At 45.0% G+C, this 22,437-nt stretch overlaps 1 protein-coding gene across 3 annotated transcripts in view; it reads left to right on the top strand.

Moving 5' to 3' along the window:
• EPHX2 (epoxide hydrolase 2) overlaps nt 1-22,437 on the top strand; it is a 107,105-nt gene that overhangs the window by 7,315 nt on the left and 77,353 nt on the right. For all 3 annotated transcript variants that reach the window (XM_056563758.1, XM_056563760.1, XM_056563759.1), the window contains exons 2-6: nt 6,550-6,634; nt 9,589-9,748; nt 18,680-18,870; nt 21,464-21,586; nt 22,181-22,255. In XM_056563758.1, the coding sequence (XP_056419733.1) occupies nt 6,550-6,634; nt 9,589-9,748; nt 18,680-18,870; nt 21,464-21,586; nt 22,181-22,255 (634 nt within the window). The remainder of the gene's footprint in view (nt 1-6,549; nt 6,635-9,588; nt 9,749-18,679; nt 18,871-21,463; nt 21,587-22,180; nt 22,256-22,437) is intronic.

The following is a 22,437-nucleotide window of genomic DNA, read 5'->3' as shown; positions in this document are numbered from 1 at the left end:
GGTTTATTTCCTGTTGCTTTCCATGACCCATTGGTCAATACCCCCTGCATTAAAGGCCTACTCCGCTGCTTATTGTTTGGAACAAACTGTTCCTAACGCTGAAGCCAGTGCTGGGCGTTCCTGACATCATAGCCCCGCCCCTCATGATGTCACGCCCCACCCCCTCAATGCAAGTCTATGGGAGGAGGCTTGACGGTAGTCACGCCCCCTCCCATAGACTTGCATTGAGGGGGTGGGGTATGACATCACGAGGGGACGGGGCTATGATGTCACAAGCTCCCAACGCCGGCTCCAGCGTTCGGAACAGTTTGTTCCAAATGCTGAGCAGCAGAGTACCCCTTCAATTTATTGACTGTGCAGCTTTCTGGAGAGAGGAGTTGTACGCAGTTTATAACAAAAAAAAAGGAATAGGACCAAACAGGATGGGATGGAGCCCCCTCTCTCCAAGGGCCCCATAGCAACACTAAGCAACAGGGACTCCAGCCTCCTCTTTATGCTTTGTATTAGAGGACTGCAATGGGATTGGGAGCCCCTGTATAAAACTTGCACGAGTGGGCGTTTTTTTTGTCTTGAGGGGGCAGAAGCTGGCGTTCACAGAACATGCAGCAGGTCCCACAAATGTCTGAAATGCCAAAGGGGGCTGATAAAGTGGCACAAGGGGGTGATGAAATGGCGGGGGGACGCCCATTCCTTCTTTCCCCTGACATCTTCTGTCCTGTTGAGTCGAAAGATCTTCCTACAGATGAGATTGTGCCTTAAATGTTTTTGGGCTTCTAGTCTTAGATTCTCTATATGGGTTTCACTTTGTGTGACATATAGAATGACGGAACACGTATTCTTTCTTCCACATTTTATAGTGTAATTTATTTAGAATATCTTATTTCTCCCTCCGTTGATTGAACATTAGCAATGTAATGGAGCAGAAGGACATCTCCATATTGCAGTTATTGGATATGACATGATAAGACTTTGTGTCTATAATCCATAATATGGTATTTGGGGATAAGGGTATTAGAGCAAAGTGCCTGTTACCTGGGGGATGATGGGTAATGAATCTATTACATTGAGCATGCTCTTATGCTAATATTTCCTAATCCTGCTTACATTAGAGAACCCTGTATTGTAGCTGGTCTCATAGGCAAGTTGCAATTTTTGCGATAAAGTTTTACTTATTTATTCTGTGCATATATTCACAAGGAGCACCGGTCTGTGGTCTCGAGTTTAGAAGTGTATTATAAATCTTCCCTCAATACTGACAAACCTATTGTGTCCTGATTCTAAACCAAGTGGCTGTTGCGGGCAGCGCTCCGATCACTCATTTTGACCGTGAGCGCTCCCCTCCTCCTGTCACCGGCGGCTCTGTGACTCGCTGCGCGGGACATGCCCACATGCGTGTCCCGGGCGTCTCCTTACCCCACGCTGTCTCTAACTCCTCTCTGCATGCTCATCGCCGGGGTGCACATGCCGGCGTTATGCGATTTAAGGGGCCAGTGCGCCCTTAATTATCACTTGCACCTGTACCTCTATTATAAGTATCTGCACCACCCACCACTCCTTGCTGGATCTTTTTTGCCTAGAGCCTTAGGGAAAGCGTTATTGTGTTTGCCCTGCCGTATTCTGACTCTCTTCTCCATGACCTGACCTTGCTCCTGTGCCGCCTGCCTATTGCCCTCCAGCTATGTTCCTGATCACACATCTCTGCCGCCTGCCCTGACATTCTGCTATCCTGACATCGAGTTGCCTTATCCCTTCTGTACTAGGTTACATCTCAGCAACCTGTGTGGACGAGTCGTACCAAGGGTAGCAACCTGGGTGTCGCCTGCCGCAGCAAGTCCATCCTGCTTTGCGGCAGACTCTGGTGAAAACCAGCGGCACCTTAGACTCCGCTCCCTAGTACGGTCCACGTCATCTTCCACACAGGTACAGTGGATCCACTACTATTGTTAAGTGTTATAGTGGCCCGATTGTCTAAATGGGCAGAATTATTTTCTGTTCACATACAGACAAAATTGTTGATCCCTCCCGTTAAGGACAGAAAAACCCACAATGTCCCCTGAAATACATTGAAACTATAAAAACTGAAAAAGTAATAATGACAAAAAATGTATAGATTTTTCTGTCTTTAACGGGAGGGTACCAACAATTATGTTCACATCTTTATCTATGTGTATGAATCGGCCACACAGATCCAAGATGTCCACCTGCAGGAGATCAGACAGGTTGTTCTCTAAAGGTCCTTTACACGTTTCAGTTTTGGCCAATTAGCTATCCCCGAGACCTAAGCGCAGCAGTAGCCATGCAGTCGGTAGAATGTCCATTTACAGTCATGGCCATAAATGTTGGCACCCCTGAAATTTTTCAATAAAATGAAGTATTTCTCACAGAAAAGGATTGCAGTAACACATGTTTTGCTATACACATGTTTATTCCCTTTGTGTGTATTGGAACTAAACAAAAAAGGGAAGAAAAAAAGCTAATTGGACATAATGTCACCAAACTCCAAAAATGGGCTGGACAATGCCTTTCTATGTGCTCCCGTATGTAATTAATTACAATGAGCCGACCGCAGTGAAACGTTCTGTCGGCAAATTTTTGCCCCGTATGCGCTTTTTCCCCGCACCTAAAACAGTGGTCGACCACGGTTTTAGGTCTGGTTGTAAAAGCGCATATGGGGCAAAAATGAGCCGACCGGACCGAATGTTTCACTGTGGTCGGCTCATTGTAATGAATTACATACGGGAGCGCATAGAAAGGTATACGGGAGCGCAAGTTTTTAGCTCTCCCCTGCCGTATGCGCTCCCGTATGGGGGAAAACGTAATGGGAACCCAGCCTAGAGAGGTGCAGGTACTCGTATGTTCTGGATAACATGAAGTGTGTCCAGTGGTGCCAAACCATGTGATATGTATCTATTTCGCCCGCAATTCTTTCATTCTGTGTAAATTGGATATCTCTTGTAGCCAGGATAAGATGTTGAGGGTGTGTGTAGACTTCCACAGTCTCGGAATGACAGTCCTGGCTGCCAGTAATAGAAAAGATATCTGTCAGGGACCAGGGGGGACAGGGAGAGTGAGCCCTAAACTGACCCTAAAACATCTCTCCCTGCCGACTTGCCCATCCATCCTAAACTATGGATTGACAACTGGGTACAGGTCCCTTCCTGCGCTAAAGTGCAGTGGCATAAAAACACATAATATACATAGTCAGTCACAGACCAGAACAGAAACAGAAAACTACAAGACAACCAGATATACCAGACAGAATACAAATACTAACAGGGCAGAATATAAACTCACAAACAGAATACTGTATAGTGAATTAACAAACAGTTCATAAACCGGATATCAGATAAATGGCAGATATGATAAAATGAACAAGACTAGGCATGATAAGAGTATAGTATACAGCAGAATCCAGGAGATGAAGGGGCTAAACAGAAGAACTGAGAACCAAAACACTAAACTGAACAGGTAACATAGGACACTGTTCACCAACAGGTACAAGTACAAAGGACAAAGATCAGATCAACTAAACAAGATATAAATATAGGACACTATAGGTTCACACTGGGACACAGAACATAGAAACTGGACTCCTCACTCCACTATAGGAGTAGCCATTAATAATAACGCCAAATAGGCTACTGGCCAGCGAACACACTCTACCGCGTGGACAAAATACTGACCCAGTTGGAAACTGAAATATAATACATGAAACACTAGATTAAAACCGGATGAGTCTGAATAGACTCCAGAATACCGAACAAGAGTATAACATACAGAGCACAGGGTACAAGCAAGACTCAGACACAGTGTGAACACAGACAGAGCAGAAAGAACAAACATAATCCCAAAACCGACTAATAACCATGGCTAAAAACCCAGATAAAAACACTAAAAAAACACACTGATAAATGCTCAAGCAGAAATAGTCAGAATATAGCAAAACAGACATAGTAGTATTGCACTCAATAACCAGCACCAGAATGTAGGAGAACATTGGCTAAATAACTCCACCCGAGTTCTCATTAACTCAGAGCATTAAATGTCGGTGTCAGGAGGGGAAGAAAAGTTGCTCCTTCATGTCTGTGGAGAGTAAGAAAGGATTGAACTGAAGTATCCGGGGGAAGGCCGGGTTATTAAAGATGGGTGTGAGCGGGCCATCCGAGGAGAGAAGGGACATGTTGGTCATATAAGCAATCCTATTGCGAGCTATGGAATATAGTATCAGCGGAAGGTCCACAATCTTCTGAGAATAGGAGGAGAGGTGGGGCAGCCAGAGGAGAGTTCGAGGTTCTAGGGCCGCTAAATTGCCTTTAAAGTGAACCCATTGTTTGACTTTGTTATGAAAAAAGCAATCAAGGACGCGGGCCAATACTGAAGCCACATAATAAGAGAGATAACCAGGTAAAGCTAGGCCCCCCTCCTCCTTCCTTCTAATCAGAACATTGCGCACCAGTCTGGGGTGTTTTTGTGCCCAGATAAATCCAGATTATAGCGTGGTAAGGTCTTTAAAGAAGGCATTATGAACATGACAGGGGGCACAGGAGGAAAGGTAGAGGAGGAGCGGGAGGATATTCATTTTCAAGATATTAATTCTCCCCAGCCAGGAGAAATCTTTACATTCCCATTTGGTCAGGTCGATTTTCAGCGTGTTCAATAGGGGAGGAAAATTGAGATGGTAGACATCTACTGGGTTAGCTGGGACCTGTACACCCAAGTATTTGAGGGGCGTCTGTTGCCACCAAAAGGGGTAAGATGACTGTAATTGATGGAGGATAGGGGGCAATGTGATGTTCAGGGACTCACATTTAGAGGGGTTTAACTTTGTTTAACAGTAGTTACTGTAGTTGGAGAATTGACAAATAGTGGACAGAAGAGAGGGAAGGATAATCAGGGGAGAAGAGAGAAATAAGAGAAGATCATCAGCAAACGCCGAACATTTGTAATGGCACGAGGGGGTAAGCAGACCTTTGATATCAACGTTATTGCTGATAGCAATCAACTAATGTTCCATGCACAATACGTAAAGCAGTGGGGAAAGAGGGCATCTCTGCCATGTACCATTACAGATGTCAAACAGAGCAGATAGTTGGCCATTAATCCTAATTTGGGCATGGGGGCAGGAGTATAGTGCCATGATGAGGCCAAGCATCGATTGGCCTAAACCTATTTGGGCAAGGGAGAAGGACAAAAAGTCCCAGTCCAGCCGGTCAAAAGCCTTTTCCACATCTAACCATAGTAAAAAGAGAGGAACATTATGTTTACGAGCATAATGTATCACAGAGAATGTGTGTAGGGTGTTGTCCCTCGCTTCTCTGCCACAGATAAAGTCAACTTGATCCGGGGGGACTAGGGATGACATATGTACCGTCAATCTGTTGGCAATTAACTTGGCAAATTGTTTGGTATCTGTGTTTTTGAGGGCTATAGAGCGATAACTGGAGCATTGCAGGGGGTCTTTTCCTTCTTTCGGGAGCACTGTCACATAAGCTCTAAGGAAAGAGGGAGGTGGTGGGGTGGAGTCTGAGATAGTGTTAAACGCTTCAAGCAATGGAGTAGACATTTCTGGAACAAAGGACTAAAAGAACTTTGCAGTGTATCCATCAGGGCCCGGGCTTTTACTAGCGAGCAGAAAGGCTGTTTCTAATTCCTCAGGGGAGAAAGGTCTTTCCATTGCCTGAATTGTCGATTCCGGTAGTCGAGGAAGGGCCATGTTTGCTATATATTGGGTTAAAGGGCGGATAGATGACAGGGATGTTGTTAAGCCCTGAGGTTTCGGCAAGCTATATAGAGAGGTTTAGCACTGTCGAAACGTCTCAAGGATATCAGGATTGAGGGAGGAGGATGAGCCAAAAGGGGGTTTTATGGTGGAAACAAATAGGGAAGATCTCCTTGCTCTTAAAGCGCGGGCAAGCAGTCTGGCCGACTTGTTTCCCCATTCGTAGAACAGGCTCCCAGTATCTTGCCTGTAATAATGTTGTTTAGAGTTCATAAGGGAGAGGATTTCAGTGCAAACTCGAATCCGTTAGCGAAAAAACAGAATTAACACTATTTATATTAAAGCGCAACTGTCATGAACTCTGGGTGATAAAACCTACACACAGCCTTTGTACTGTGTGCAGATGGTGTGTACAGCATTGTTTTTACCTTATTTTTGATCACAGCCACACACAGTCGGATAGGCGTGGCGCGAGGTACGCTGTGCCTCTCCACCACGTCCACCCCCTGTGTCAGCGCTGGGACCGCTGTGTGATTGACACAGGTGCACTGAGGAGGCAGACGGTGGCTGAGGGAGGGAGCACCTGCCTGGATAACACGCAGCGGTGTGAACGTTAGATGAGCTGAGGGGCGCATGCGCTGGGACCTGCGTGACAATCATACAGCGGTCCCATCGCTGACACGGGGTGGGCGTGGCGGCCGCGGGGCACTCAGAGTTCATGACAGTTGCTATTTAAATGTAGTGTCACTTTAAGTCTATTGCCCCAGAATAAAAAGGTTTTATAGGATTCTGTGTACTTACATGTCTGCCTCATTTTCTTTTGCTTACAGAGGATTCCTGCTGAACGTGTTTGTGAAGAGCGGCTCAGATGGACCGTTCGCCCAGGCTGAAAGGGGACAGATACCGTTCTCTCAGGTAAGATGGAGAAACTACTGCAGAGACTCAAGACACTGTAGTCTATAAACAATAATGTATGATATATATGAGATGTGAGACTGGTAAGGGTGCATTCACACCACGATTCTTACATACGGGGACCGGATCCGGCTGGGAGATGTGAAAACCGGGCGCTCCTGTATCCCAGCCTGACCCGACCCCCATCTCATTCATTTGAATGAGCCGACCGGAGTCAGATAGTGACTCCGGTTGGCTTATTTTTGCCCTGTATCCAGTTTAGTGACCAGACTGAAATCTATAGCATACCATGGTTTTTAAGGGGTACTCCGCCCCTAGACATCTTATCCCACTCAATCAGCGGCGTGCGGCAGAGGACGGCAATGCGGCTCCCTGGTGCGACGATCATACGATCAGCTAGTGAGTAGTTGCCTAGCAACATCTGGAGGGCTACAGTTTTTAAGACCACTATACAGTGGTCTCTAAACTGTAGCCCTCCAGATGTTGCAAAACTACAACTCCCAGCAAGCCCAGACAGCTGTTTGCTGTTTGGGCATGCTGGGATTTGCAGTTTTGCAACAGCTGGAGGACTACAGTTTGGAGATCACTGTTCAGTGGTCTCTAAACTGGCCCTCTAGATCTTGCAAAACTACAACTCCTAGCATGCACACACAGCACTTTGTTGTTTGGGCATGCTGGGATTTGTAGTTTTGCAACATCTGGAGGGCTACAGTTTGGAGATCACTGTGCACTGGTCTCTAAACTGTGGCCCTTCAGATCTTGCAAAGCTACAAATCCCAGCATGCCCAAACAGCAAACGGCTGTCTCGGCATGCTAGGAGTTGTAGTTGCGTACCTCCAGCTGTTGCATAACTACATCTCCCAGCACGCCCTTCGGCGATCAGTACATGCTGGGAGTTGTAGTCTTGCAACAGCTGGAGGCACACTGGTTGGAAAATACTGAGTTAGGTAACAGAACATAACTGAAGGTTTTCAAACCAATTTGCCTCCAGCTGTTGCAAAAGTACTCCCAGCATGCACAGTCGGTCAGTACATGCTGGGAGTTGTAGTTTTGCAACAGCTGGAGGTTTGCCCCCCCCCCCCATGTGAATGTACAGGGTACATTCACATGGACAGGTTTACAGTAGGTTTCCTGCTTCAAATTTGAGTTGCAGCAAATTTTCTGCTGCAGCGCAAACTCCTAGCGGGTAAACGCCTGCCAGTGCGTATGTATCCTAAAAACACTACACTACACTATACTCACACAAAATAAAGGATAAAAAACTACATATACACCCCTTACACTGTCCCCCCCCCAATAAAAATGAAATGTATCGTACGGCAGTGTTTCCAAAACGGAGTCTCAAGCTGTTGCAAAACAACTCCTCCCAGCATTTCCGGACAGCCACTGAGTGTCCAGGCATGCTGGGAATTTAGCAACAGCTGGAGGCACCCTGTTTGGGAATCATTGACGTAGAATACCCTTATGTCCACCCCTATGCAATTCCTAATGTAGACCTCAAATGCGCATGGTGCTCTCTCTTTTCGGAGCCCTGTCGTATTTCAAGGAAACACTTTAGGGCCACATATGGGGTATTTCTGTACTCGGGAGAAATTATGCTACAAGTTTATGGGGCTTTTTCTCCTTTTACCCCTTATGAAAAGGAAAAGTTGTGGTCTATTCCAGCCTGTTAGTGTAAAAAAAAAAAATAATTGTTACACTAACATGCTGGTGTTGCCTCATACTTTTTATTTTCACAAAAGGTAAATAGAAAAAAAGACCCCCAACATTTGAACACAATTTCTCCTGAGTACGGAAATACCCCATATGTGGGCGTAAAATGCTCTGCGGGCGCACAACAGGGCTCAGGAGTGAGAGCGCACCATGTACATTTGAGGCCTAAATTGGTGATTTGCACAGGGGTGGCTGATTTTACAGCGGTTCTGACATAAACGCTAAAAAAAATATTTGGAAACTACACCCCTCACGGAATGTAACAAGGGGTATAGTGAGCCTTTACGCCCCACAGGTGTTTGACGAATTTTCATTAAATTTGGATAGCAAAATGAAAAAAAATAAATTTTTTCACTAAAATGCTGGTGTTACCCTAAATTTTTCATTTTCACAAGGGAAAATAGGAAAAAAATCCCCCCAAAATTTGTAAATACCCCATATGTTGACGTGAAGTGCTCCGTGGGCGAACTACAATGCTCAGAAAAGAAGGAGCGACATTGGGCTTCTGGAGAGAAAATGTGTCCGGAATTGAAGGCCACGTGTGTTTACAAAGCCCCCATAGTGCCACAACAATGGACCCCCTCCACATGTGACACCATTTTGGAAACGACACCCCTCACGTAATGTAATAAGGGGTACAGGGAGCATTTACGCCCCACAGGTGTCTGACAGGGCATGCTGGGAGTTGAAGTTTTGCAGAAGGGAAGCCTTGATTTACCTTTTCTGATCAGTGTGGATCCTCTGGAGGAGGCAGACAGGTGTTTGGCTGTCCGGGCATGCTGGGAGTTGAAGTTCTGCAGAAGGGAAGCCTTGATTTACCTTTCCTGATCAATCCTCTGGAGGAGGCAGACAGGTGTTTGGCTGTCTGGGCATGCTGGGAGTTGAAGTTTTGCAGAAGGGAAGTCTTGCTTTACCTTTCCTGATCAGTGTGGATCCTCTGGTGGAGGCAGACAGGTGTTTGGCTGTCCGGGCATGCTGGGAGTTGAAGTTTTGCAACATCTGGAGGTCTGCAGGTTGGAGACCACTGCTCCATGGCAAAACAGCTGTGGGGAAATGTGGGAGAGTATTTCTTGTATAGATGCGTATAGGTTATTTACAGATAGGATTTGTGTATGTAAAGCGAGTGATAGAGACTATTTATCCCTTATATCTCAATGTCTCATTTACAACCTGTAAATTGTGCGGATTTTACACATGTTAACTAGGAGACCCTTTCCACCCTATTATCTGCTCTCCGATAGTTTGTTACGGAAATGAATAAGGAATGTAAGGCGTTTGCTGAAGAATCTGGCATCAACCTCCCCGAGACTTTCTCTATGGAACCGGCCTTCCACGGTATGTTTGACGATGGAGGAATCAACAAGCCAATCCTGAAAGCCGCCATAATGCTACGAAACAACGGTAAGAGTCATGATTGTTAATATTATACAGAGGGGGATAGATATGTATAAGTATATGGACTGTAATGACCAGGTAGTATGTACACCAGCAGAATAGTGAGTACAGCTCTGGGGTATAATACAGGATATAACTCAGGATCAGTACAGGATAAGTAATGTAATGTATGTACACAGTGACCTCACCAGCAGAATAGTGAGTACAGCTCTGGAGTATAATACAGGATATAACTCAGGATCAGTACAGGATAAGTAATGTAATGTATGTACACAGTGACCTCACCAGCAGAATAGTGAGTACAGCTCTGGAGTATAATACAGGATATAACTCAGGATCAGTACAGGATAAGTAATGAAATGTATGTACACAGTGACCTCACCAGCAGAATAGTGAGTACAGTACTGGAGTATAATACAGGATATAACTCAGGATCAGTACAGGATAAGTAATGTAATGTATGTACACAGTGACCTCACCAGCAGAATAGTGAGTACAGCTCTGGAGTATAATACAGGATATAACTCAGGATCAGTACAGGATAAGTAATGTAATGTATGTACACAGTGACCTCACCAGCAGAATAGTGAGTACAGCTCTGGGGTATAATACATGATATAACTAATTCTTGGTGACCTGGTGAAGGTGCGTTCTCTGGAGTACGAGAGGCTGGGTGCTGGCAGGGCCTCTCGTCTGTGGAGGGGCTCTGCCTTTAAAGTGCCTTAGCCTGTTGTCTCCCCCTGGTGGTGGGCTGATGCTGGCACATTAGTCTTTTTGTTTTGTGCTGTAGATATATGGTAATATAGGGCTTGCAGGCACTGAACTTGAGCTTTAGGGGTTTGTGTGATTGAAAAGCCTTATTGTTGTTTGTTGTTTGGTTTGTATAGTTTGCATTATTTTGTATATATTTGTTTTGTTTGTACATTTATGTATATGTGTATATATGTATATATATATATATATATATATATATATATATTGTGTTTTTTTCTAGGGGTTGTGTTGTGTTGGGGTTCAGTGTTAGGTTGGGTGGTGGGTAGATGGGGGGAGGGGGGTTTCTGTGTGGGACTTTTTATTAAAAAAAAAAAAAATCCTGGACTGGTTCATGGACGTCTGTTATCATGTACTGGGGGCATGGGATGCGGGACCAGCTCAGGGCCAAAAAAAAATAAATAAAAAAATAAAAAAAATAATACATTGTATATTCTGTTTTTCTGTTTGCGGTGTTTGTTGGTGGTTTGACATATTTATTATTTTGGGTGGGGAAATGCAACCGGACCAGTTTTTTAGTTATTATTGTTGTTATTATTATTACTGTACTATTATTACTAAGTATTATTATTATTGTAGAGTGTTTAGTAGTTGTTGTTATTATAGCGGTGTGTTTGGTGAGAATGAGGCTGGACCAGAAGATACTTGGTTGGACATTTTTGGACTAATATGGACTCATTTTTGTATATATTATACAGGTGTATGTTGTTTGTATTATTGTTATGGTGATGTTTGTTCTTTTTGTAATGTTTTATATTTTTTAATAAAAGATCTACAGGATATAACTCAGGATCAGTACAGGATAAGAGATGTAATGTGTGTACACAGTGATCTCTCCAGCAGAATAGTGAGTACAGCTCTGCAGTATAATACAGGATATAACACAGGATCAGTACAGGATAAGTAATGTAATGTATGTACACAGTGACCTCACCAGCAGAATAGTGAGTACAGCTCTGGAGTATAATACAGGATATAACTCAGGATCAGTACAGGATAAGTAATGTAATGTATGTACACAGTGACCTCACCAGCAGAATAGTGAGTACAGCTCTGGAGTATAATACAGGATATAACTCAGGATCAGTACAGGATAAGTAATGTAATGTATGTAAACAGTGACCTCACCAGCAGAATAGTGAGTGCAGCTCTGGAGTATAATACAGGATATAACTCAGGATCAGTACAGGATAAGTAATGTAATGTATGTACACAGTGACCTCACCAGCAGAATAGTGAGTACAGCTCTGGAGTATAATACAGGATATAACTTAGGATCAGTACAGGATAAGTAATGTAATGTATGTACAAAGTGACCTCACCAGCAGAATAGTGAGTACAGCTCTGGGGTATAATACAGGATATAACTCAGGATCAGTACAGGATAAGTAATGTAATGTAATGTACACAGTGACCTCACCAGCAGAATAGTGAGTACAGCTCTGGAGTATAATACAGGATATAACTCAGGATCAGTCCAGGATAAGTAATGTAATGTATGTACACAGTGACCTCACCAGCAGAATAGTGAGTACAGCTCTGGGGTATAATACAGGATATAACTCAGGATCAGTACAGGATAAGTAATGTAATGTATGTACACAGTGACCTCACCAGCAGAATAGTGAGTGCAGCTCTGGAGTATAATACAGGATATAACTCAGGATCAGTACAGGATAAGTAATGTGATGTATGTACACAGTGACCTCACCAGCAGAATAGTGAGTACTCTGGAGTACTGTACAGGAAGTAATTTAGGATTAGTAAATGTTATATAATGTATATACTTCCATAATCACTTTACACATAGTTATTATGTGCGTATACTGTAATGTTATGTTGCAGAGTTTCTAGGGGAGATAAATCTTTAAGGAGATGTATAATGAGGGAAAAACTTATCTCCTATCCAAAGATCTACTTTAAGGGGCCCCGGCTCTCCCCGGTAGTGGTGCGTCATGACCCCCGCCTGAAGCTGCAGACAGCATGCCTCCCCCCCCCCCCCTCCATATATCTATATAAGAGAGCCATCGACTCTTCCAAAGAGATATATGGAGGAGGGGTGTCGGCCGCTGCTTCCTGCTGGGGTTGTGACGCGCTGCTTCCGGGGCCCTGTGCGGGGGCCCCCGCGATCTGAAACATATCGCCTATCCTTTGCATAGGGGAAGAGATTTTTGCCCAATGATACTTCTCCTTTAACATACGGAGTCCAGCAAGATAAACTTCTGCACGCTCTCTATATGGAATCAGAGACATATGGCGCCAGTCAATACACCTGATCAATACGATCCATTCTTAGGGACAAGGTCAGTCACTAACCTACAGGTCTTATCTGATTGCAGTTTTTATTTATGTCACAGCTAATTTATACATACACTGAATGTCCAGATCCTATGGGAATGCCATGTGCCATGTGTTTGTCCAAGATGAAAGTTCATATTGCGGGTTATTTATGTCTCCAGATTTCATGTACTGCCTCATTTAAATTGCCTAAAAGCATTATCCTAGTGGCAACTTATCTTTCTAGAATCTTGCTAAGGCAGGAGGCAAGAGTTAAAATAACCTTTATGTACATTCCTGGCAGCCCTGGATAGTAAATTATACTTACATTTTATTCCTTAAAGGGGTACTCTGCCCCTAGACATCTTTTCCCCTATTCAAAGGATAGAGGATAAGATGCCTGATCGTGGGGGTCCCGCCGCTGGGGACCCCCGGGTTCTCCCTGCCAATCTCGGCTGCAGCACCCCAGAGATCCGGTGAACGAAGTGAACTTCTCTCAGTGCCGGATGATGCAGGGCGGAGGCCCGTGACGCCACAGCCACGCCCGCTCGTGACATCATGGCCACGAGCCCTCAATGCCGTCACGCCCCCTCCTATAGACTTGCACTGAGGTGCGTGGCCGTCACGTCACAAGCGGGGTGCGGCCATCACGTCACAGGTCTCCAGCACTGCACCCGACGCTCTAAACGAACATCGGGTGCAGCAGGGAGATTGAGAAGTCTGGGGTCCCCAGCGGCAGAACCCCGCGACCAGACATCTCCTTTGGATAGGGGATAAGATGTCTGATCGTGGGGGTCCCGCCGCTGGGGTCCCCCGTGATCTCAGCTGCGGCACCCCAGACATCCGGTGCACAAAGCGCCGGAAGCTCGTGATATCACAGTCACACCCCGCCCGTGACGTCAAGTCTATGGGAGGGAGCAAGTCTATGGGAGGGGGAGGATAAGATGTCTGATCGTGGGGGGGTTCCTGCCGCTGGGAACCCCCACGTTCTCCCTGCCAATCTCGGCTTCGGCACCCCAGATATCCGGTGCACAAAGCGCCGGAGGCTCATGATGTCACAGGTGCACCCCCTCAATGCAAGTCTATGGGAGGGAGCAAGTCTATGGGAGGGGGAGGATAAGATGTCTGATCGTGGGGGGGTTCCTGCCGCTGGGAACCCCCACGTTCTCCCTGCCAATCTCGGCTTTGGCACCCCAGACATCCGTTGCACAAAGCGCCGGAGGCTCGTGATGTCACAGGTGCACCCCCTCAATGTAAGTCTATGGGAGGGGGCGTCACGCCCCCTCCCATAGACTTACATTGAGGGGGCGTGGCCGTGACGTCACAAGCCTCCGGCGCTGCACCCGACGCTCCAAACGAACGCCGGGTGCGGCGGGGAGATTGAGAAGTTCGCTCCGTGCGTCTGATGTCTGGGGTGCCGCAGCCGAGATCCCGAGGGCCCCCAGCGGCGGGACCCCTGCGACCAGACATCTCCTTTTGGATAGGGGATAAGATGTCTGGGGGCGGAGTACCCCTTTAAAGGGGTTTAAATAATATCTAAGCTTTATAACAAGACCAAGTTGATATCTTTAGCTGTTATACAGCCTGAGATATGGCCACTAGTTGTCAGGATGTATGACAGACATCACTGCCAAAGGAATGGAGGAAGGGAAGTGACAACTGCAAGGAGAAAATTTCTGTCTTTAGTTGTCAAGATTTTTAATATAAACCTGATATAATTGGGGAGATCCCTGATGCAAAACTCCCATGTAACCAGCTTCTAGAAGTTGTTCCCTCCATATAAAGATATGTCTATCCTGTGCAACCGCAAGAAGTTAACACAGTTTTTCTTTTATCCTTAGGATCCAGACTTAAAGGGGTACTCCACTGAAAAAAAAAATTTTTTTTTAACTCAACTGGTGCCAGAAAGTTAATCAGATTTGTAAATTACTTCTATTTAAAAATCTTAATCCTTCCAGTACTTATCAGCTGCTGTATGCTATAGAGGAAGTTCTTTTGTTTTTAAATTTATTTTCTGTCTGACCACAGTGCTCTCTACTGACACCTCTGTCCATGTCAGGAACTGTCCAGAGCAGGAGCAAATCCCCATAGCAAACCTCTCCTGCTCTGGACAGTTCCTGACATGGACAGAGGTGTCAGCAGAGAGCATAGAAACATAGGAGGAGATTTTTCAAAACCAGTGCAAAAGGAAAGTGGCCCAATTGCCCATAGCAACCAATCAGATCGCTTCTTTCATTTTGCAGAGGCCTTGTTAAAAATAAAAGAAGCGATCTGATTGGTTGCTATGGGCAACTCAGCAACTTTTCCTCTGGACAGGTTTTGATAAATCTCCCCCATAGAATGTGTCGGCAGATAAGAACCATTTGGCGCATCTAGTCTGCCCAATAATCTGAATCCTTTCAATAGTCAGACAGAGCACTGGGGTCAGACAGAAAAGAAATTCAAAAAGAAAAGAACTTGCTGTGGAGCATACAGCAGCTGATAAGTAATGGAAGGATTAAGATTTTTAAATAAAAGTAAATTACAAATTTGTTTAACTTTTTGGCATCAGTTGATTTAAAAAAAAATAAAAAATAATAATAATTTCACCGGTGTACCCCTTTAACCCCTTCATGACCCAGCCCATTTTCACCTTCATGACCTGGGCATTTTTTGAAAATCTGACCACTGTCACTTTAAACATTAATAACTTTGGAATGCTTTTACTTATCATTTTGATTCCGAGATTGTTTTTTCGTGACATATTCTACTTTATGTTATCGGTAAAATTTCACTGATATTTGTATCCTTTCTTGGTAAAAAATCTAAAAATTTCATGAAAATTTTGAAAATTTAGCATTTTTCTAACTTTGAAAGTGTCTGCTTGAAAGGAAAATGGATATTCCAAATAAATTACATATTGATTCACATATACAACATGTCTACTTTGTGTTTGCATAAAAAAATTGACAAGTTTTTACTTTTGGAAGACACCAGAGGGCTTCAAAGTTCCGCAGCAATTTTCCAATTTTTCTCAAGATTTTCAAAATCGTAATTTTTCAGGGCCCAGTTCAGGTTGGAAGTGGATTTTAAGGATCTTCATATTAGAAATACCCCATACATGACCCCATTATAAAAACTGCACCCCCCAAAGTATTCAAAATGACATTCAGTAAGTGTTTTAACCCTTTAGGTGTTTCACAGGAATAGCAGCAAAGTGAAGGAGAAAATTCTAAATCTTAATTTTTTACACTCGCATTTTCTTGTAGACCAAATTTTTGAATTTTTACAAGGGGTAAAAGGAGAGAAATCACCCTAAAATTGGTAACCCAATTTCTCTTGAGTAAGGAAATACCTCATATGCGTATGTAAAGTGTTCGGCGGGCGCAGTAGAGGGCTCAGAAGGGAAGGAGCGACAATGGGATTTTGGAGAGTGAGTTTTTCTGAAAGGGTTTTTGGGGGGCATGTCCCATTTAGGAAGCCCCTATGGTGCCAGAACAGTGGACCCCCCACACATGTGACCCCATTTTGGAAACTATACCCCTCATGGAATTTAATAAGGGGTGCAGTGAGCATTTACACCCCACTGGCGTTTGACAGATATTTGAAACAGTGGACTGTGCAAATCAAAAATTTTATTTTTCATTTTCACAGACCACTGTTCCAAAAATCTGTCATACACCAGTGGGGTGTAAATGCTCACTGCACCCCTTATTACATTCCGTGAGGGGTGTAGTTTCCAAAATGGGGTCACATGTGGATATTTATTGTTTTGCGTTTGTCAGAACTGCTGTAACTATCAGCCACCCCTGTGCAAATCGCCTCAAATGTACATGGTGCACTCTCCCTTCTGGGCCTTGTTGTGCGCCCCCAGAGCACTTTGCGCCCACATATGGGGTATCTCCGTACTCAGGAGAAATTGTGTTACAAATTTAGAGGGTCTTTTTTCCCTTTTACCTCTTGTGAAAATGAAAAGTATAGGGCAACACCAGCATGTCAGTGTAAAAAAATTATTTTTTTACACTAACATGCTGGTGTAGACCCCAACTTCACCTTTTCATAAGGGGTTAAAGAAGAAAAAGCCCCCCAAAATTTGTAAGGCAATTTCTCCCGAGTACGGCGATACCCCATATGTGTCCCAAAACTGTTGCCCTGAAATACGACAGGGCTCCAAAGTGAGAGAGCGCCATGCGCATTTGAGGCCTGAATTAGGGATTTGCATAGGGGTGGACATAGGGGTATTCTACGCCAGTGATTCCCAGACAGGGTGCCTCCAGCTGTTGCAAAACTCCCAGCATGCCTGGACAGTCAATGGCTGTCCGGCAATACTGGGAGTTATTATTTTGCAACAGCTGGAGGCTCCGTTTTGGAAACAGTAGCGTACCAGACGTTTTTCATTTTTTGGGGGGAGGGGGGCTGTGTAGGGGTATGTGTATATGTAGTGTTTTTTACTTTTTATTTTAGGTTAGTGTCAGTGTAGTGTAGTGTTTTTAGGGTACAGTCACATGGGCAGAGGTTCACAGCAAGTTTGCCGCTGGAAGTTTGAGCTGCAGCGCAAAATTTGCGCCATCTCAAACTTGCAGCACTCACTGTAAACCTCCGCCCATGTGAGTGTACCCTGTACATTCACATTGGGGGGAGGGGGCAAACATCCAGCTGTTGCAAACTCCGAGCATGCCCTTTGGCTGTCCGTGCATGCTGGGAGTTGTAGTTTTGCAACAGCTGGAGGAACACTGGTTTGGAAACACTAAGTTAAGTAATAAACTTTCAAGTGTTTTGCAACCAAACTTAGTGTTTCCAAACCAGCCTCCAGCTGTTGCAAAACTACAACTCCCAGCATGCATGGTCTGTCAGTGCATGCTGGGAGTTATAGTTTTGCAACAATTGCAACAGCTGGAGGCACTGAGGTAGGAAACGGACAATGTTCCCCAACTAGTGTGCCTCCAGTTGTTGCAAAACTACAACTCCCAGCATGCCCAGACTGCCAAGGCATGCTGGAAGTTGTAGTTCGGCAATATCTGAAGGATCAGATGTTGCCGAACTACAACTTCCAGCATGCTTGGGCAGTCTGGGCATGCTGGGAGTTGTAGTTTTGCAACATCTGGAGGTCCACAGTTTGGAGACCTCTGTATAATGGTCTCCAATCTGTGCTCTTCCAGATGTTAGAGAACTACAACTCCCAGCATGCCTGGACAGACTGAGCATGCTGAGATTTGTAGTTTTGCAACATCTGGAAGAGCACAGATTGGAGACCATTATACAGTGGTCTCCAAACTGTGGACCTCCAGATGTTGCAAAACTACAACTCCCAGCATGCCCAGAAAGCCAAAGGCTGTCTGGGCATGCTGGCAGTTGCAGTTTTGAAACTCTCAGAGGCAGCAGTGAGATCGCTTTACGGCGATCTCACTGCTGCCAATGAAGATGCCGCACTGCTGCCGGAAACTCACCTCCGGGACGCAGCGCAGCCGGGACCGCACGGAGGACGCCGGGACCGCTCGGGACATCGCATGGCCGGGTAAGTGATGCCGGGGGACGGGTCAGGGACACTTAGCAGAGCGGTGTGTGTCCCGATCCCCGTGATCGGGACTCACACACCGCGCTGCTAAGTATTTTCATAGCGAAACGCTGCTATCAGCTAGTCAGATTTGACCAGCTGATAGCAGCGATCGCTGGGGGGGGTGGGGGACGAAACCCCCCGTGGTCGCACGGTAAGATGGCTGGCTATCAGTGATAGCCACCATCTTTCCGGGCGCTGCGGGATGCCGCGAGTAGTGGCAGTAATGTCCATGACGTACCTGTATGTCATGGGTCGGGAACACCTTGCCACCCATGACGTACAGGTATGTCATAGGTCGGGAAGGGGTTAACATGTCAATTACTTGCATCTTCATTTGGTTTTCCTACTTACAGGGTTCAAAACCTGCGTGCTCACCAACAACTGGGTGGATGACAGCCCCAACCGGAACCGCACTGCCGACATATTCTCTTTCTTGAACAACCATTTTGACCTGGTCATAGAATCTTGCCGCGTCGGAATGAGGAAACCCGAGAAGCGGATATATGAGTACGCCCTGAAGAAGCTGAAAGCCGATCCCCAAGAGGTGAGCTGTTATATTATTGGATAAGAATACTATACAGTAGCTTATTAAAGGGGTACTCCACTGTTCAGTGTTTGGAACAAACTGTTCCGAACGCTGGAGCTGGGAGCTCGTGATATCATAGCCCCGCCCCCTCATGACGTCACACCCCGCCCCCTCAATGCAAGTCTATGGGAAGGGGCGTGACAGCCACCACGCCCCTTCCCATAGACTTGCATTGAGGGGGCGGGGCTATGACATCTCGAGCTCCCAGTGTTCCAGACAGTTTGTTCCAAACGCTGAGCAGCGTAGTACCCCTTTAATCACCATTATGTAGGGAGTAATGTCCACTTTCTACTGTCATAACCGGCTGTGTTCACCTGTTTAGTTTATCTTCCCTCACTTGTCACTTTATTAGGTACACCTTGCTAGTTCCAGGTTGGTAGCACATAGAGGTACTAAATGTAGACTTACCAGTCTAGGGTAGAGAGGGAATATGTTTATTTATTCCCATAGAAATCATGAAAAACATATCCATTGAGATATTTATTAATAGTTAAAACATTAAAATCTTAATCCTTTCAGTACTTATGAGCTTCTGAAGTTGAGTTGTTCTTTTCTGTCTAAGTGCTCTCTGATGACATGTGTCTCGGGAACCGCCCAGTTTAGAAGAGGTTTGCTATGGGGATTTGCTTCTAAACTGGGCAGTTCCCGAGACATGTGTCATCAGAGAAAAGAACAACCTTAACTTCAGAAGCTCATAAGTACTGAAAGAATTAAGATTTTTTAATAGAAGTAATTTACAAATCTGTTTAACTTTCTGGAGCCAGTTGATCTATATAAAAAAGTTTTGTCCTGGATAACGCCTTTAAATACAGGTATATCAACGCAGCCCCAATGGGTGATGGGTGGGTGACCTGTTCTTGCCCTCGTCTTAATATCCTGCCTATGGATAGTAAGTTCCCGGTCCTTGTGACCTGGGCCTACACCGGAACCTCCTTGATGTCCCTAGGCTTAGACAGGGATACAGAGGGTGGGGCTAGTGCGCAGGTGCAGTATTGCTGCATAGAGCCTCTTCCCATATGATACCAGGGTACATACAAACCGCAATGGAAGGTTATTAATCAACATGTGTCATTTGTTATAACAGAAATAATCCGTGGGAGTGCCCCAGGGAAAATAATCAGTATTCACAAGCGCATACACTTAGGCCATAGTAGACATGCATCAAAGAAAATATATATGTATTATGCATATATAGATAGAAAAATACATACATCCAACACGTTTCGCTACATCGTAGCAGTACAAGTAGCTCCTCAGGGATACGTAGGAATACTTAAAGGGGTATTCCAGGAAAAAGCTTTTTTTTATATATCAACTGGCTCCAGAAAGTTAAACAGATTTGTAAATTACTTCTATTAAAAAATCTTAATCCTTTCAGTACTTATTGGCTTCTGAAGTTAAGGTTGTTCTTTTCTGTTGTTCTTAAGAAGCAAATCCCCATAACAAACCTCTTCTAAACTGGGCGGTTCCCAAGACACGTGTCATCAGAGAGCACATAGACAGAAAAGAACAACCTTAACTTCAGAAGCTCATAAGTACTGAAAGGATTAAGATTTTTTAATAGAAGTAATATACAAATCTGTTTAACTTTCTGGAGCCAGTTCATATATAAAAAAAAGTTTTTTCCTGGATAACCCCTTTAAAGCAGGGGTCAGATACTGACCCGATGATGCCTACACATGTATGACCATATACTTCTGATGAAAACGGTGGTCCTCAATATGGTTAGGAGAGAGGATCCGTGGTAGGTATGTAGACAGTTACCGGTAATTGTCGTATAAGATCTTGTGAATAATGCAGATAGCCAATCCGTAGTCAGGAGTGTTTAGTCCTTTAAAGTGGTCAGAAAGCCATATGTCTTGTAGATAGGGTGGAAAGTCTTTGGGTATATCCGAGTTGGTAGGTAGATGGAGGATGGTAGTAAATCTAGTGGTGCTAGATCCAGCCAGATGATATCAGGAGATGCCCTCCAGATGTAGTCCCACCCTAATGATGGAGAGGTCAGATGTGTGGCTCGGACACTGTCCGCGTTTGTGCGTTAGTTAATTCTAGGTTGGACCACCTTTTTGCTTTCATTTTTTGTGGCATACTTTTTACAAGGGACAAACAAAGAGGGGCGGCGCTCAAGTCCCTTGGTGGTGCGCGTGGAAATGAATAGCAATAGTAAATCCCGGCACTCACTATATCTTCTGCCAAGTGTTATGTGTTTATTAAAACACAGTGCAAGTGCAGGTTGACGCGTTTCGGCCAAAGCCTTTATCAGTCTGATAAAGGCTTTGGCTGAAACGCGTCAACTTGCACTTGCACTGTGTTTTAATAAACACATGACACTTGGCAGAAGATATAGTGAGTGCCTGGATTTCTTTTCTACTATTGCTTTTTACAAGGTGCTGGAAACCTTCCTCAGAGTTGCTCCGTATCGACATGAATACCAGTATGCAAATCTCCATATAGGAAAGACTTTATACCACCTTACAAATAGCACAACCCCCTCCTTTTTCCAGGATTTTCTTTAGGACACTGATCACTTACAGTATATTTAACATTACAGACCATTTTCCTCGATGACATTGGTGCCAACCTGAAGCCAGCACGAGATATGGGGATAGCTACAGTGTTGGTCAGAGACACTGATGAAGCTTTGAAGGAGCTGCAAGACTTGTCTGGCATAAAGGTAATGGATAAAAATCATTGTGTTTGGTAATGTGACATCTAGAGAAGAACATGCCAAGCTTATACCTGTAACCTGGTGCTGATAGATGTGTTAAACACCCTTATTTAAAGGGGTACTCTGCCCAAGGATAAGGGATAAGATGTCTGATTGCGGGGGGTTCCGCCGTTGGGGACCATCGCGATCCCCCTGCTGCACCCGGCGTTCGTTTAGAGCGTCAGGTGCAGCGCCGGAGACTTGTGTCATCACGGCCGTGCCCCGTTCGTGACGGCCACGCCCCCTCAATGTAAGTCTATAGGAGGGTGCGTGACGGCCGTCACGCCCCCTCCCGTAGACTTGCATTGAGGGGGTATGGCCGTGACGTTACGAGCGGGCGGGGCTGTGACGTTACGGGCCTCCACCCCACATCGCCAGTCATCCGGCACAGAGTGAAGTTCGCTCTGTGCACCGGATGTTTGGGGTGCGGATGGGGACCCCCGCGATCAGACATCTTATACCCTATACTTTGGTTAGGGGTAAGATATCTGGGGGTGGAGTACCCTTTTAAGGCTTTTAAAATTTTTTGGGAAAATGACTTTACCTCTTGTGTTCCAACAGCTCATAGATAGTGAAGAGGTCAAGCCGCCCTCTGCAGATCCTGACACAGTCCCTCATGGCTACGTCACCATAAAGGTAAGATTTCTTAGGAATGGGGACAATAACTGAACATATTCCCCCCATAAACATCTCCTCTTAAGACTAATTTGCTCTGTGAAATTACACTATACCAAGTCACTCTGTGGCATAAACACAAGTGGGGGCAAATCCAGTATTTCGTAGCTGACTACCTATTAAAGGAGAACTACAGGATTGAA

The sequence above is a fragment of the Hyla sarda genome, chromosome 3, assembly GCF_029499605.1.
Source record: "Hyla sarda isolate aHylSar1 chromosome 3, aHylSar1.hap1, whole genome shotgun sequence".
Classification (NCBI taxonomy): domain Eukaryota; kingdom Metazoa; phylum Chordata; class Amphibia; order Anura; family Hylidae; genus Hyla; species Hyla sarda.
This window is presented reverse-complemented; position numbering and strand designations above follow the sequence as displayed.